Source organism: Prionailurus viverrinus, chromosome D2 (assembly GCF_022837055.1).
Source record: "Prionailurus viverrinus isolate Anna chromosome D2, UM_Priviv_1.0, whole genome shotgun sequence".
Lineage (NCBI taxonomy): Eukaryota > Metazoa > Chordata > Mammalia > Carnivora > Felidae > Prionailurus > Prionailurus viverrinus.
Window position 1 is genome coordinate 20,378,469 of NC_062571.1, and position 15,001 is coordinate 20,393,469.

Below are 15,001 nucleotides of genomic sequence, written 5' to 3' on the forward strand. Positions count from 1 at the left end.
TAAAGGTGGTCATAAAGATTTGTGAAACAATTTAAGGTGCTGATCTGAATCAGGGATATATGTATGTATAACATATGTATTATATATATATGAAATATATGTATATTGGACTAAAGACAAGAAAGAAAGAAAAAAAGAAAGGAAGGGAAGGAGTAAGGAACAAAAGAAAAAAGAAAGAAGGGAGAAAGGAAAAAGAAAAGCTAGGCTCACTCTTTTTTCATATAACTGAAATACAGAATTCCCAGGGAATCATAGATTTACTATTACCTAACTGAGGATACTCACAGGGAGATACCATGATTCCCCTAAAAATGAAACATGGCATACCTAGTAAGTTAGTAGAAGGAAACCCAGTCAAGTTTAAAACTCTTCCCCCATTCATGAACCTTCTTCAATTTTTAGGCAGTCATGTTACTTGTTTAAATAAAATTTGTTCTGTCAAAGGCCTTGAAAAGGCAAACACTGCTTCAAGCATTCACTAAGAAAGAAATGCTGTGACTTTACATAGATCATTTTGTCCTCTAACCATGAAACTTAGCAGTAGTTTTTAAAAGACTGCAATTTAGAACCTAGAGATGGGGATAGGAGATACAGAGACAAAGTCATACAAAGAAAATATTTTTTTTTCCTACTCAAAATGGGAAACTGTCCAATAAATTAGGAAAAAAGAACATCTATAAATTAATATAGTACTAAGTATGTAGATTTTTTTATTCAATTACAACAAATTGGTCATTAATGTTACATACCATTTAAGAAACTGGTTATGAAAAGCAAAAGTATTAAGTTTTCCTTAATGAAGTAGAAAAAATACTAGAAAGAAAAACACACATATATTGTTTGTATAATACTAGGCTTGATTTTATATACAGACTTTTAAAAAGCTACTCTCATGAATTAATACTAAAGGATGTATTCTTAAGAAAAGGTTACCATTTGGTGCAGTTGGAGGTGACCAGATGCCATAATATTTTGGCAAATATTTTCGTAGCTCTAAAAGAACACCATCAGTACAATCAGCAGCATAAACCTGAAATATAGATAAATAAAACATTTGCATGTTGGTTTTTTATAATGCTTTATAATTGCCCTACATATTTCTCAAAAAAACCAATACTGTTGAATCATAATTTATCTGGTATGAGTTTCAGCTGGAAATACATTTGGAAGCAAAAAAAGATTATTGTGTATCTCCAATGAAAAACTGCATATTGTTTACAGCACATTCTTCTTCATCTAATTCTAGCTTTTCACTGTCCTTGAACTATTTTACAACTAAGTAAAATGTAGATAAAGCTTTACGCAAATACAAAATAATTCCTGTCCACAGAAACATAAATAAATTCTGGCCAGAGGAGGTTCAACTGACTTCCCTCCACCCTCTACCCACCATGGGAGGGGGGAATTCAGTATCCACACATATATACTTATTTTCACTTCCCTTATTCCTTATAAATTTGTTCTTCTTTGGCTTCTCTTCTGAACCAGTTTCAATATCTGCTTGGTTCCCTCATTAAATAATGAGTTCAACAAAATCTTTAACAACTATTTATTTCATGTATACAAGGGAGTTATGATTTTACCTTTAAAAAAATTATCCTTTAACTTAATTAAGTCCAATTATTGTGCATTTAATTCCTTGATTTATAACCAATAATAATTCTAGAAAATACTAAATGTTCCTGTATCCTGGAACTAGATTCTTTGTTTCCTAAAAGATGAGGGAAAGAAAATATTTTTGTTTAAAACACAACTTATAAGACATTTTATCCAACAAACTCTCACAATATGGTCTACCTAATTATCCAAAACCATTAAAGTTTATGGGTGTAAAATGTTTATGAAATCTTAGTATTACAATTCTATTTGTCAAGCCATATTCATGTCAAGTAGTTACACCTACAAGCCAATTCTACAGAATGAACTCAAGTGTGGCATAAACTCACCAGATATCCATGTGATCTACTGAAATGTGAGCAGAAGTGGTATTAGTCACTTCTAGGCCAAGGTAATTAAGAGAAGGGTGTACCTTATCATCTCTCTGTTCCTGGCCTAAGGAACAGAGGGCAGAGTGTTCATGATGACATAACAACAAGATGGAGGAACTAGGTATATCTCTATGTACTTAGTAGTTAAAGAAGTTGATGATATTTTTATTCCTGAAAAAGATAAAAGAACTGGAAGAGTAGAGAGATAAACTTTCCCTTTTTACTTTAAATATTTTTTTAAAGTACTAGGCCTGGTATTTACTTCAACACACCGGACTAGATAACCTAAAAAACTTTTCTCTCTAGTAGAGAGATGTAGGATAAAATATAACAAATATTTTCTTAAATGCATAGCTGAGCTCCCAAGGAAAGAAAGGAAATTCATAAGGGGTCTATGTAAGTAAAGAGGAAATCAAAAGCAGTAAGCTAAGCAGTGATGTTTGGGCTTCATAAAGGTCCACTCCAAAGACTTCAACCAAAGGATCTCTGAATTTAGGGTCTAGGCATAAAGGTGGACACAGAGGAGGTCAGAGTTACTATCCTAAAACAGGGAGAGTAAATGAAAGTCTAACTACTGAACAGTAAAAACTTTGGCATCTTCTCCCTTCCCCTACCATTGTACTCCAAAAATGCTGGGGGCAATGCTGATATAGAAAAAGATAGAAGCAATAAATAAACAACATCAGGAATAAAAAAGGAGTCATAAGTAGATTATAAAAATATAATCCAACTACATTTTACTATCACATTGACAAAAATTCAAGATATTTAAGAAACTGAATCAGTGGTTACAAATCTATCTTTTCCCAGGAAAGAGAATGAAATGAAAAAAGGATAGGAAAAAAGGAAAGGGAAAAAGAAAAGACAGAGACAGACATTTGGCTACTCTGATGAATTCAGTTAAGTTCTATCAGCCTTTAAGGAACAAAATCCTTATCTGATACAAATTCTTCCACAAAACAGAAAAATAAATGCTCCTCAACTCATATCATGAAGCTAAAAAAAAAAACTGATATCAAAACCAAAGAAAATATGTGACGAAAATAATAGTTCAGATTGAACAGATTAAAGGAGGAAACTCATAAAATCATTTCAATAAATACAGAAAAGGTAGGTGAAAAATATTTAATACCCATTCATATTTAAATTGTTTCTTGAAATAAAGATAGAAAAGATGCTATGTATCTTCCTCTTTTTCCAAGAAGCTAATTTGACTCAACTGTATCAATGGGGGTCCCTTGTTGCTTAATGGAGCAAGACAGTGGAGGGCAGGAAAAGAGTTGAGGTCAGGTTATTTACTTCTCTAATTCCCTCCTTCTCAGTACAAGACTTCTGGTAAAGTTAACTTCCCTGGGTTCTAGTAACCACTCCCTTTCTTTGCCCTTTTAGGCCCAGGGATAGTATAGCATTATCTCTTGCAAGTGGCCTTAAACTCTAACCACACCCTGGTAAATAAACAAAGTGTACCATTTGTTTCTTGACTCACACAACAGGCAATTTCCTTAACCTGAGAAGAAATTTGTAATCAGAAACTTAGAAAGTCATACTTAAATGGAGAAATGTTAACTGAGAGGAAGATGCATCCCCCCCTCCCATCATTGCTTCTATATAGCACAGAACTGGAACTACTTGACAGAAATATATGGATTCAGGAGTGCCTGGGTGGCTCAGTCAGTTAAGTGTCGGCTCACATTATGATCTCACAGCACTTGAGTTCAAGCCCCAAGTCAGACTCTGCGCTAACAACTCAGAGCCTGGAGCCCGCTTCAGATTCTGTGTCTCCCTCTGTCTCTCTGTCCCTCTCCCACTCATGCTCTATGCTCTCTCTCTCTCTTTCAAAAATAAACATTAAAAAAAAAAAAATATATATATATATATATATATATATATATGCAAAAGGAACAACAGCAACAAAAAACCCTTCCAATCACAGAACTGCTTACATAGAAAACAATTAGAACTGTTATAGTTCAACAAGATTACTAGATATAAGAAACACTGTACAAACGTTTTCATTCTTATATTAGCAATCACTGGGAAACTTACCTCAAAAAATATTATTTACAATAATAAAAAAAATAAGGTACCTAGAATAAATTATGTACAAGACTTTTACAGAGTGAATATAAAATACATTCTTCAAACAAGAGACAGTGTGTAGCAGTTAAAAGCACATATTCTAGAACCAGACTGCCTAAGTTCAAATCCTGGGGCCATTGTTAACTATTTAAATGATCTTGGACAAAAAAAAGTTTTTTTTTTTTAAATTCAAGTTAGTTAACATATAGTGTATTATTGGTTTCAGGAGTAGAACCCAGTGATTCATCACTTACATACAACTCCCAGTGTTCATCCCAACTAGTGCCATCCTTAATGCCCAAAACCCATTTAGCCCATCCCCCCACTCAACACCCCTCCAGCAACCCTCAGTTTGTTCTCTGTATTTAAGAGTCTTTCATGGGTTGCCTCCCTCTCTGCTATTATCTTATTTTATTTTTCATTCTTTTCCCCTATGTTCATCTGTTTTGTTTCTTAAATTTCACGAGTGAAATAATATTTTTCTCTTATTTCACTTAGCATAATACACTGTAGTTCCATCCATGTTGTTGCAAATGGCAAGATTTCATTCTTCTTCGTTGCCAAGTAATATTCCTGTGTGTGTGTGTCTGTGTGTGTGTATACAGACATATACATGTGTGCATCTTTATCTGTCATCAGTTGATGGACATTTGGGCTCTTTACATAATTTGGTTACTGTTGATAGTGCAGCTATAAAAATTGCTTCAAATCAGCATTTTTGTATCCTTTGGATAAATTGCTAGTACTGCAATTGCTGGGTTGTAGGGTATTTGTAATTTTTTGAGGGACCTCCATACTGTTTTCCAGAGTGGCTGCACCAGTTTGCATACCCACCAGCAGAGCAAAAGGGTTCCCCTTTCCCCACATTCTTGCCAACATCTGTTGTTTCCTGGGTTAATTATAGCCGTTCTGACAGGTGTGAGGTGGTACCTCATTGTGGTTTTCATTTGTATTTCCCTGATGAGGAGAAATGTTGAGCATCTTTTCATGTGTCTATTAGCCAACCGGCTGCCTTCTTTGGAAGGCCCCTTTATCAGATATGTCATTTGTAAATATCTTCTCCCATTCTGTCAGTTGCCTTTTACTGTTGTTTATTGTTTCCTTTGCTGTGCAGGAGCACTGTATCTCAATGAGGTCCCAATAGTTCATTTTTGCTTTTGTTTCCCTCGCATCTGGAGACATGTCTAGTAAGAAGCTACTGCGGCAGAGGTCAAAGAGGTTACTGCCTGTGTTCTCCTATAGCATTCTGATGGTTTCCTATCTTACATTTGGGTCTTTTATCCATTTTGAATTTATTTTTGTGTATGGTGTAAAAAGTGGTCCAGTTTTCCCAACATTTGCTGAAGAGACTTTTTTCCATCGGGTGCACTTTCCTACTTTGTCAAAGATTAGGTGGCCATACATTAGTGGGTCCATTTCTGGGTTTTCTGTTTTGTTCCATTTATCTATGTGTCTGTTTTTGTGTCAGTACCATATTGTCTTGGTGATTACAGCTTTGTACAGCTTGAAGTCCCAAATTGTGATGCCTCCAGCTTTGGTTTTCTTTTTCAAAACTGTTTGGCCATTTGGGGGGTCTTTTCTGGTTCCATACAAATTTTAGGATTGTTTGCTCTAGCTCTGTGAAGAATGCTGTTATTTTGATAGGGATTGCACTGAATGTGTAAATTGCTTTGGACAGTATCGACATTTTAACAATATTTGTCCTTCCAATCCATAAGCGTGGAATGCTTTTCCATTTCCTTTTGTCTTCTTCAGTTTTTTTCATAAGCATTCTATAGTTTTCAGTGTATAAATTTTTCACCCATTTGGTTAGATTTATTTTTAGGTATCTTACGGGTTTTGGTGTACTTATAAATGGGATCGATTCCTTGATTTTTTTCTGCTGCTTCATTATTGGTGTATACATTCGCAACAGACTTTTGTATGTTGATTTTAAACCCTGTGACTTTGCTGAATTCATGTATCAGTTCTAGCAATTTTTCAGTGGAGTCTTTTGGGTTTTCATGTAGAGTATCATGTCATCTGCAAAGAGTGAAAGTCTGACTTCTTACTTGCTGATCTGGATGCCTTTTATTTATTTCTGTTGTCTGATTGATGAGGTTAGAACTTCCAGTACTATTTTGAACAACAGTGGTGAGAGTCGACATCCCTGTTGTATTCCTGACCTTAGGAGGAAAGCTCTGAAATTTTCCCATTTAGGATGGTATAAGCTGTGGGTGTGTGGGTCTTTTGTACGTAGACTTTATGATGTTGAAGTATGTATGTTCCTTCTATCCCTACTCTCTTGAAGGTTTTTATCAAGAAAGGATGATGTATTTTGTCAAAAGCTTTTTCTGCATCTATTGATAGGATCATGTGGTTCTTTCTTTCATCTGTTGATTTGTGGATATTGAAACAGCCCTGCAGCCCAGGAATAAATCCCACTTGATCATGGTAAATAATTATTTTAATCTATTATTAGATTCAATTTACTAGTATCTTGTTGAGAATTTTTGCATCCATGTTCATCAGTGAAATTGGTGTGTAATTTTCCTTTTTAGGAAAGGTTTGGTTTGGTTTTGGACTCCAGGTAATGCTGGCCTCATAAAATGAGTTTGGAAGTTTTCCTTCCACTTCTATTTTTTGGAACAGTTTCAAAGGAATAGGTATTAATTCTCATTTAAATGTTTGGTAGAATTCTCCCAGGAAGCCATCTGGCCCTAGACTCTTGTTTGATTTTTTTTTTAAGTTTATTTATTTGTCTTGTTTGATTTTTTTTTTAAGTTTATTTATTTTTGAGAGACAGCACCAAAGAAAGGGAGAGAGAGAGAAACCCAAGCAGGCTCTGTGCTGCCAGCGCAGAGACTGACGTGGGGCTTAAACTCATGAAACTGTGAGACCGTGACCTGAGCCAAACCAGGAGTCAGATGCTTAACTGACTGAGACACCCAGGTGCCCCTTGTTAGATTGATTTTTTATTACCGATTCAATTTCTTTAGTGGTTATTGGTCTGTTCAAATTTTCTATTTATTCCTGTTTTAGTTTTTCTAGTTTATATGCTTCTAGGAACGTACCCATTTCTTCCAGAGTGTCCAATTTGTTGGCATATAGTTGTTCATAATATTCTCTTATAATTGTATTTCTGTGGTGTTGGTTGTGATCTCTTTCATTCATGATATTCATTTGGGTCCTTCCCTTTTTCTTTTTGATAAGTCTGGCTAGGGGTTTATCAATTTTGTTAATTCTTTCAAAGAACCAGCTCCTAGTTTCATTGATCTGTTCTGTTTTTTTGGATTTCGATATCATTGATTTCTGCTCTAAACTTTAATATTTCTGTTCTTCTGATGGTTTTCAGCTTTACTGGCTATTCTTTTTCCAGCTCCTTTAGGTATAAGGTTAGGTTGTGTATTTGAGACATTTCTTCCTTCTTTCAGAAGGTCTGGATTGCTATATACTTCCCCCTTATGACTGCCTTTGCTGCATCCGAAAGGTTTTGGAATGTCTGTTTTCATTTTCATTGGCTTCCATTCACCTATCTGATATGGGACTTTTATCTATACATAAAGAACTCCTACAACTAAATAAAAAAGACAACTCAATGAAAAACTAAGCAAAGGATCTGAGTAGATATGACTCCAAAGAAGAAATACACATGGCCAGTAAGTATATGAAAAGATGCTCAACATCATTAGACATTAGGGAAATGCAAATCAAACAAACCACTGAGATTAACACTTTACTACTCACTTGGATGGTCATTAAAAAAACAAACAAAACCCTAACAAATGTTGGTGAGGATAAGAGAAATTGGAAACCTCATATATTGCTGGTGAAAATATAAAATGGTAAAGCCACTCTGGGAAACACCGACAGTTCCTCAAAAAGTTTAATGTAGAATTATCATATGACCCACCAATTCCACTTATGGGTCTATATCCAAAATTGGAAACAGGTGGGAGATGGCGGCGTAGGAGGACGCTGGGCTCACCGCGCGTCCTGCTGATCGCTTAGATTCCACCTACACCTGCCTAAATAACCCAGAAGACTAGCAGAACAGAGTCTCCGGAGCCAAGCGCAGACGAGAGGCCCACGGGAGAGGGTAGGAAGGGCGGAGAGGCTGTGCGCGCTCCACGGACTGGCGGGAGGGAGTTGGAGCAGAGGGGCGGTCCGCCGGCCAAGCAGAGCCCCAAGTCTGGCTTGCAAAAGCGAAGGGGCCGGACGGAGTGTGTTCCGACAGCAAGCGGGACTTGACATCTGGAAAGTTATAAGCTAACAGCTCTGCTTGGAGAATGGGAGGGCTGGAGGACAATGGGAGGGAGAGTTGTTGAGCCCCGGACGACAGAGCTCAGCTTGTTGGGGAACAAAGGCGCTCGCCAGCGCCATCTCCCTCGCCCATCCCCCAGCCAAAATCCCAGAGGGAACCAGTTCCTGCCAGGGAACTTGCTTGCACCCCGCAAACACCGAACGCTGTGCTTCTGCGGATCCATCCCTCCGGCGGGTCTGACTCCCTCCCGGTGCCCCAGGGCCCCTCCCGAAGCGGATCACCTAAGGAAAAGTGAGCTGAGCCTGCCCCTCCCGCCCCTGTGTACCTTGCCGATCCACCCTAGCTAATACGCCAGATCCCCAGCACCACAAGCCTGGCAGTGTGCAAGTAGCCCAGACGGGCCACGCCACTCCACAGTGAATCCTGCCCCAAGGAGAGGGGAAGAGAAGGCACACACCAGTCTGACTATGGCCCCAGTGGTGGGCTGGGGGCAGACATCAGGTCTGACTGCGGCCCTGCCTACCAACACAAGTAATTCAAGACAGCACAGGGGAAGTGCCCCAAAGTTCCGCACCACTCCAGGGACTATCCAAAATGACGAAACGGAAGAATTCCCCTCAGAAAAACGTCCAGGAAATAACAACAGCTAACGAACTGATCAAAACTGATTTAAACAATATAACAGAAAGTGAATTTGGAATAATAGTCATAAAATTAATCGCTGGGCTTGAAAACAGTATAAAGGACAGCAGAGAATCTCTTGCTACAGAGATCAAGGTAAAAAATGCTATCAATAAACTGCAAAATAAAATGGAGACAACTAGGGCTCGGATTAAAGAGGCAGAGGAGAGAATAGGTGAACTAGAAGATAAAATTATGGAAAAAGAGGAAGCTGAGAGAAAGATAAAAAAATCCAGGAGTATGAGCGGAAAATTAGAGAACTAAGTGATGCCCTAAAGAGAAATAATATACGCAAAATTGGTATTCCAGAGGAGGAAGAGACAGGGAAAGGTGCTGAAGGTGTACTTGAAGAAATAATAGCTGAAAACTTCCTGATCTGGGGAAGGAAAAAGGCATTGAAATCCAAGAGGCACAGAGAACTCACTTCAGACGTAACTTGAATCCATCTTCTGCATGATATATCATAGTGAAACTGGCAAAATACAAGGATAAAGAGAAAATTCTGAAAGCAGCTAGAGATAAACGTGCTTTAACACATAAAGGGAGACCTATAAGACTCGTGACTGATCTCTCTACTGAAACTTGGCAGGCCAGAAAGGAATGGCAGGAGATCTTCAATGTGATGAACAGAAAAAATATGCAGCCGAGAATCCTTTATCCAGCAAGTCTGTCATTTAGAATAGAAGGAGAGATAAAGGTCTTCCCAAACAAACAAAAACTGAAGGAATTTGTCACCACTAAACCAGCCCTACAAGATATCCTAAGGGGGATCCTGTGAGACAAAGTACCAGAGACATCGCTACAACCATGAAACCTATGGACATCATAATGACTCTAAACCCGTATCTTTCTATAATAACACTGAATGTAAATGGACTAAATGCGCCAACCAAAAGACACAGGGTATCAGAATGGATAAAAAAACAAGACCCATCTATTTGCTGTCTACAAGAGACTCATTTTAGACCTGAGGACACCTTCAGATTGAGAGTGAGGGGATGGAGAACTATTTATCATGCCACTGGAAGTCAAAAGAAAGCTGGAGTAGCCATACTTATATCAGACAAACTAGACTTTAAATTAAAGGCTGTAACAAGAGATGAAGAAGGGCATTATATAATAAACACAGGGTCTATCCATCAGGAAGAGCTAACAATTATAAATGTCTATGCGCCAAATACAGGAGCCCCCAAATATATAAAACAATTACTCACAAACATAAGCAATCTTATTGATAAGAATGTGGTAACTGCAGGGGACTTTAACACTCCACTTACAGAAATGGATAGATCATCTAGACACATGGTCAATAAAGAAACAAGGGCCCTGAATGATACACTGGATCAGATGGACTTGACAGATATATTTAGAACTCTGCATCCCAAAGCAACACAATATACTTTCTTCTCGAGTGCACATGGAACATTCTCCAAGACAGATCACAAAACAGCCCTTCATAAGTATACAAGAATTGAAATTATACCATGCATACTTTCAAACCACAATGCTATGAAGCTTGAAATCAACCACAGGAAAAAGTCTGGAAAACCTCCAAAAGCATGGAGGTTAAAGAACACCCTACTAAAGAATGAGTGGGTCAACCAGGCAGTTAGAGAAGAAATTAAAAAATATATGGAAACAAACGAAAATGAAAATACAGCGTCCAAACGCTTTGGGACGCAGCGAAGGCAGTCCTGAGAGGAAAATACATTGCAATCCAGGCCTATCACCAGAAACAAGAAAAATCCCAAATACAAAATCTAACAGCACACCTATAGGAAATAGAAGCAGAGCAGCAAAGACACCCCAAACCCAGCAGAAGAAGAGAAATAATAAAGATCAGAGCAGAAATAAACAACATAGAATCTAAAAAAACTGTAGAGCAGATCAACGAAACCAAGAGTTGGTTTTTTGAAAAAATAAACAAAATTGATAAACCTGCAGCCAGGCTTCTCAAAAAGAAAAGGGAGATGACCCAAATAGATAAAATCATGAATGAAAATGGAATTATTACAACCAACCCCTCAGAGATACAAGCAATTATCAGGGAATACTATGAAAAATTATATGCCAACAAACTGGACAACCTGGAAGAAATGGACAAATTCCTAAACACCCACACGCTTCCAAAACTCAACCAGGAGGAAATAGAAAGCTTGAACAGACCCATAACCAGTGAAGAAATTTAATCAGTCATCAAAAATCTCCCAACAAATAAGAGTCCAGGACCAGATGGCTTCCCAGGGGACTTCTACCAGACGTTTAAAGCAGAGATAATACCTATCCTTCTCAAGCTATTCCAAGAAATAGAAGGGGAAGGAAAACTTCCCGACTCATTCTATGAAGCCAGTATTACTTTGATTCCTAAACCAGACAGAGACCCAATAAAAAAAGAGAACTACAGGCCAATATCCCTGATGAATATGGATGCAAAAATTCTCAATAAGATACTAGCAAATCGAATTCAACGGCATATAAAAAGAATGATTCACCATGATCAAGTGGGATTCATTCCTGGGATGCAGGGCTGGTTCAACATTCGCAAATCAATCAATGTGATACATCACATTAATAAAAGGAAAGATAAGAACCATATGATCCTGTCAATCGATGCAGAAAAGGCCTTTGACAAAATTCAGCATCCTTTCTTAATAAAAACCCTCGAGAAAGTCAGGATAGAAGGAACATACTTAAAGATCATAAAAGCCATTTATGAAAAGCCCACGGCTAACATCATCCTCAATGGGGAAAAACTGAGAGCTTTTTCCCTGAGATCAGGAACACGACCGGGATGTCCACTCTCACCGCTGTCGTTTAACATAGTGTTGGAAGTGCTAGCACCAGCAATCAGACAACAAAAGGAAATCAAAGGCATCCAAATTGGCAAAGATGAAGTCAAGCTTTCGCTTTTTGCAGATGACATGATATTATACATGGAAAATCCGATAGACTCCACCAAAAGTCTGCTAGAACTGATACATGAATTCAGCAAAGTTGCAGGATACAAAATCAACGTACAGAAATCAGTTACATTCTTATACATTAATAATGAAGCAACAGAAAGACAAATAAAGAAACTGATCCCATTCACAATTGCACCAGGAAGCATAAAATACCTAGGGATAAATCTAACCAAAGATGTACCAGAGCTGTCTGATGAAAACTATAGAAAGCTCATGAAGGTAATTGAAGAAGATATAAAGAAATGGAAAAACATTCCATGCTCATGGATTGGAAGAATAAATATTGTCAAAATGTCAATACTAGCCAAAGCTATCTACACATTCAATGCAATCCCAATCAAAATTGCACCAGCATTCTTCTCGAAACTAGAACAAGCAATCCTAAAATTCATATGGAACCACAAAAGGCCCCGAGTAGCCCAAGTAATTTTGAAGAAGATCAAAGCAGGAGGCATCACAATCCCAGACTTTAGCCTCTACTACAAAGCTGTCATTATCAAGACAGCATGGTATTGGCACAAAAACAGACACATAGACCAATGGAATAGAATAGAAACCCCAGAACTAGACCCACAAACGTATGGCCAACTCATCTTTGACAAAGCAGGAAAGAATATACAATGGAAAAAAGACAGTCTCTTTAACAAATGGTGCTGGGAGAACTGGACAGCAACACGCAGAAGATTGAAACTAGACCACTTTCTCACACCATTCACAAAAATAAACTCAAAATGGATAAAGGACCTGAATGTGAGACAGGAAACCATCAAAACCCTAGAGGAGAAAGCAGGAAAAGACCTCTCTGACCTCAGCCACAGCAATCTCTTACTTGACACATCCCCAAAGGCAAGGGAATTAAAAGCAAAAATGAACTACTGGGACCTCATGAAGATAAAAAGCTTCTGCACAGCAAAGGAAACAACCAACAAAACTAAAAGGCAACCAATGGAATGGGAAAAGATATTTGCAAATGACATATCAGACAAAGGGCTAGTATCCAAAATCTATAAAGCGCTCACCAAACTCCACACCCGAAAAACAAATAACCCAGTGAAGAAATGGGCAGAAAACATGCATAGACACTTCTCTAAAGAAGACATCCGGATGGCCAACAGGCACATGAAAAGATGTTCAACGTCACTCCTCATCAGGGAAACACACATCAAAACCACACTCAGATATCACCTCACGCCAGTCAGAGTGGCCAAAATGAACAAATCAGGAGACTATTGATGCTGGAGAGGATGTGGAGAAATGGGAACCCTCTTGCACTATTGGTGGGAATGCAAATTGGTGCAGCCACTCTGGAAAACAGTGTGGAGGTTCCTCAAAATTTAAAAATAGACCTACCCTATGACCCAGCAATAGCACTGCTAGGAATTTACCCAAGGGATACAGGAGTACTGATGCACAGGGGCACTTGTACCCCAATGTTTATAGCAGCACTCTCAACAATAGCCAAATTATGGAAAGAGCTTAAATGTCCATCAACTGATGAATGGATAAAGAAATTGTGGTTTACATACACAATGGAGTACTACATGGCAATGAGAAAGAATGAAATATGGCCCTTTGTAGCAACATGGATGGAACTGGAGAGTGTTATGCTAAGTGAAATAAGCCATACAGAGAAAGACAGACACCATATGGTTTCATTCTTATGTGGATCCTGAGAAACTTAACAGAAACCCATGGGGGAGGGGAAGGAAAAAAAAAAAAGAGGTTAGAGTGGAAGAGAGCCAAAGCATAAGAGAGTCTTAGAAACTGAGAACAAACTGAGGGTTGATGGGGGGTGGGAGGGAGGGGAGGGTGGGTGATGGGTATTGAGGAGGGCACCTTTTGGGATGAGCACTGGGTGTTGTATGGAAACCAATATGACAATAAACTTCAAATATTGAAAAAAAAAATTGGAAACAGGTACTCAAACAAATACTTTTACAGGAACGTTCACAGCAATACGATTTACGAAAGCCAAAAGATGAAAACAACCCAAATATCCATCAATGGGTGAATGGATACACAAAATGTGGCATTAAGTAAAATTGAGTATTACTCAGCCATAAAAGAGAACAAAATACTAATGCATACTATAATGTGAATGAACTTTAAAAACATTATGCTGGGGTGTCTGGATGGCCCAGTCTCTTGAGCATCAGACTCTTGATTTCAGCTCATGTCATGATCTCAAGGTCGTGAGATTAAGCCTCATGTCAGACTCCATGCTGGCCATGGATCCCGCTTAAGATTCTCTCTCTCCCTCTCCCTCTGCCCCTCACCTGCTTGTGTGCACACGGTCTCTCAAAAAAAAAAAAAAAGTTATGCTAAATGAAACCCAGACACATATTTTATAATTCCATTTATATAAAATATCCTAGGGGCGCCTGGGTGGCGCAGTCGGTTAAGCGTCCGACTTCAGCCAGGTCACGATCTCGCGGTCCGTGAGTTCGAGCCCCGCGTCAGGCTCTGGGCTGATGGCTCAGAGCCTGGGGCCTGTTTCCGATTCTGTGTCTCCCTCTCTCTCTGCCCCTCCCCCGTTCATGCTGTGTCTCTCTCTGTCCCAAAAATAAATAAACGTTGAAAAAAAAAATTAAAAAAAAATAATAATAAATAAATAAATAAAATATCCTAAATACATAAGTCCATAAAAAACGGATTAGTGGTTGCCAGAGAAGGCTTAACATGTACAGGGTTTTCTTTTCTGTGATGAAAATGTTTTGTAATTAGACAGAGGTGGTGGTTGAAAAAATTGTGAATGCACTAAAAAGTATTTCCAGTCATAGAGTTAAGTGGATGTTAAGTATGCCCTTTTCCCCCTTCCTCACTTAGGAGATTCACAATGCACATTAGCACATTTAAGATTCTAAAAAATTCTGTAGTGAAAATAAAAACACTTATTTAAACTCAGCATTTCTGAGAAATACAAACAGTCCCTCAGTTAAGTGTTTTTTAAAATGTAGGTCAAAACCCCATTAATTGAAATCAATCTAGTGGATCAGAATAAGGATCTTTAAAAAATGAAGTAGAGTAGGGGTGCCTAGGTGGCTCAG

The 15,001-nt window shown here is 38.2% G+C and overlaps 1 protein-coding gene across 2 annotated transcripts in view; it reads right to left on the minus strand.

The window, feature by feature from the left end:
• The window catches only part of IPMK (inositol polyphosphate multikinase), a 67,243-nt gene that overhangs the window by 38,188 nt on the left and 14,054 nt on the right, over positions 1 to 15,001 (minus strand). For both annotated transcript variants that reach the window (XM_047826070.1, XM_047826072.1), the window contains exon 3: positions 934 to 1,030. In XM_047826070.1, the coding sequence (XP_047682026.1) occupies positions 934 to 1,030 (97 nt within the window). The remainder of the gene's footprint in view (positions 1 to 933; positions 1,031 to 15,001) is intronic.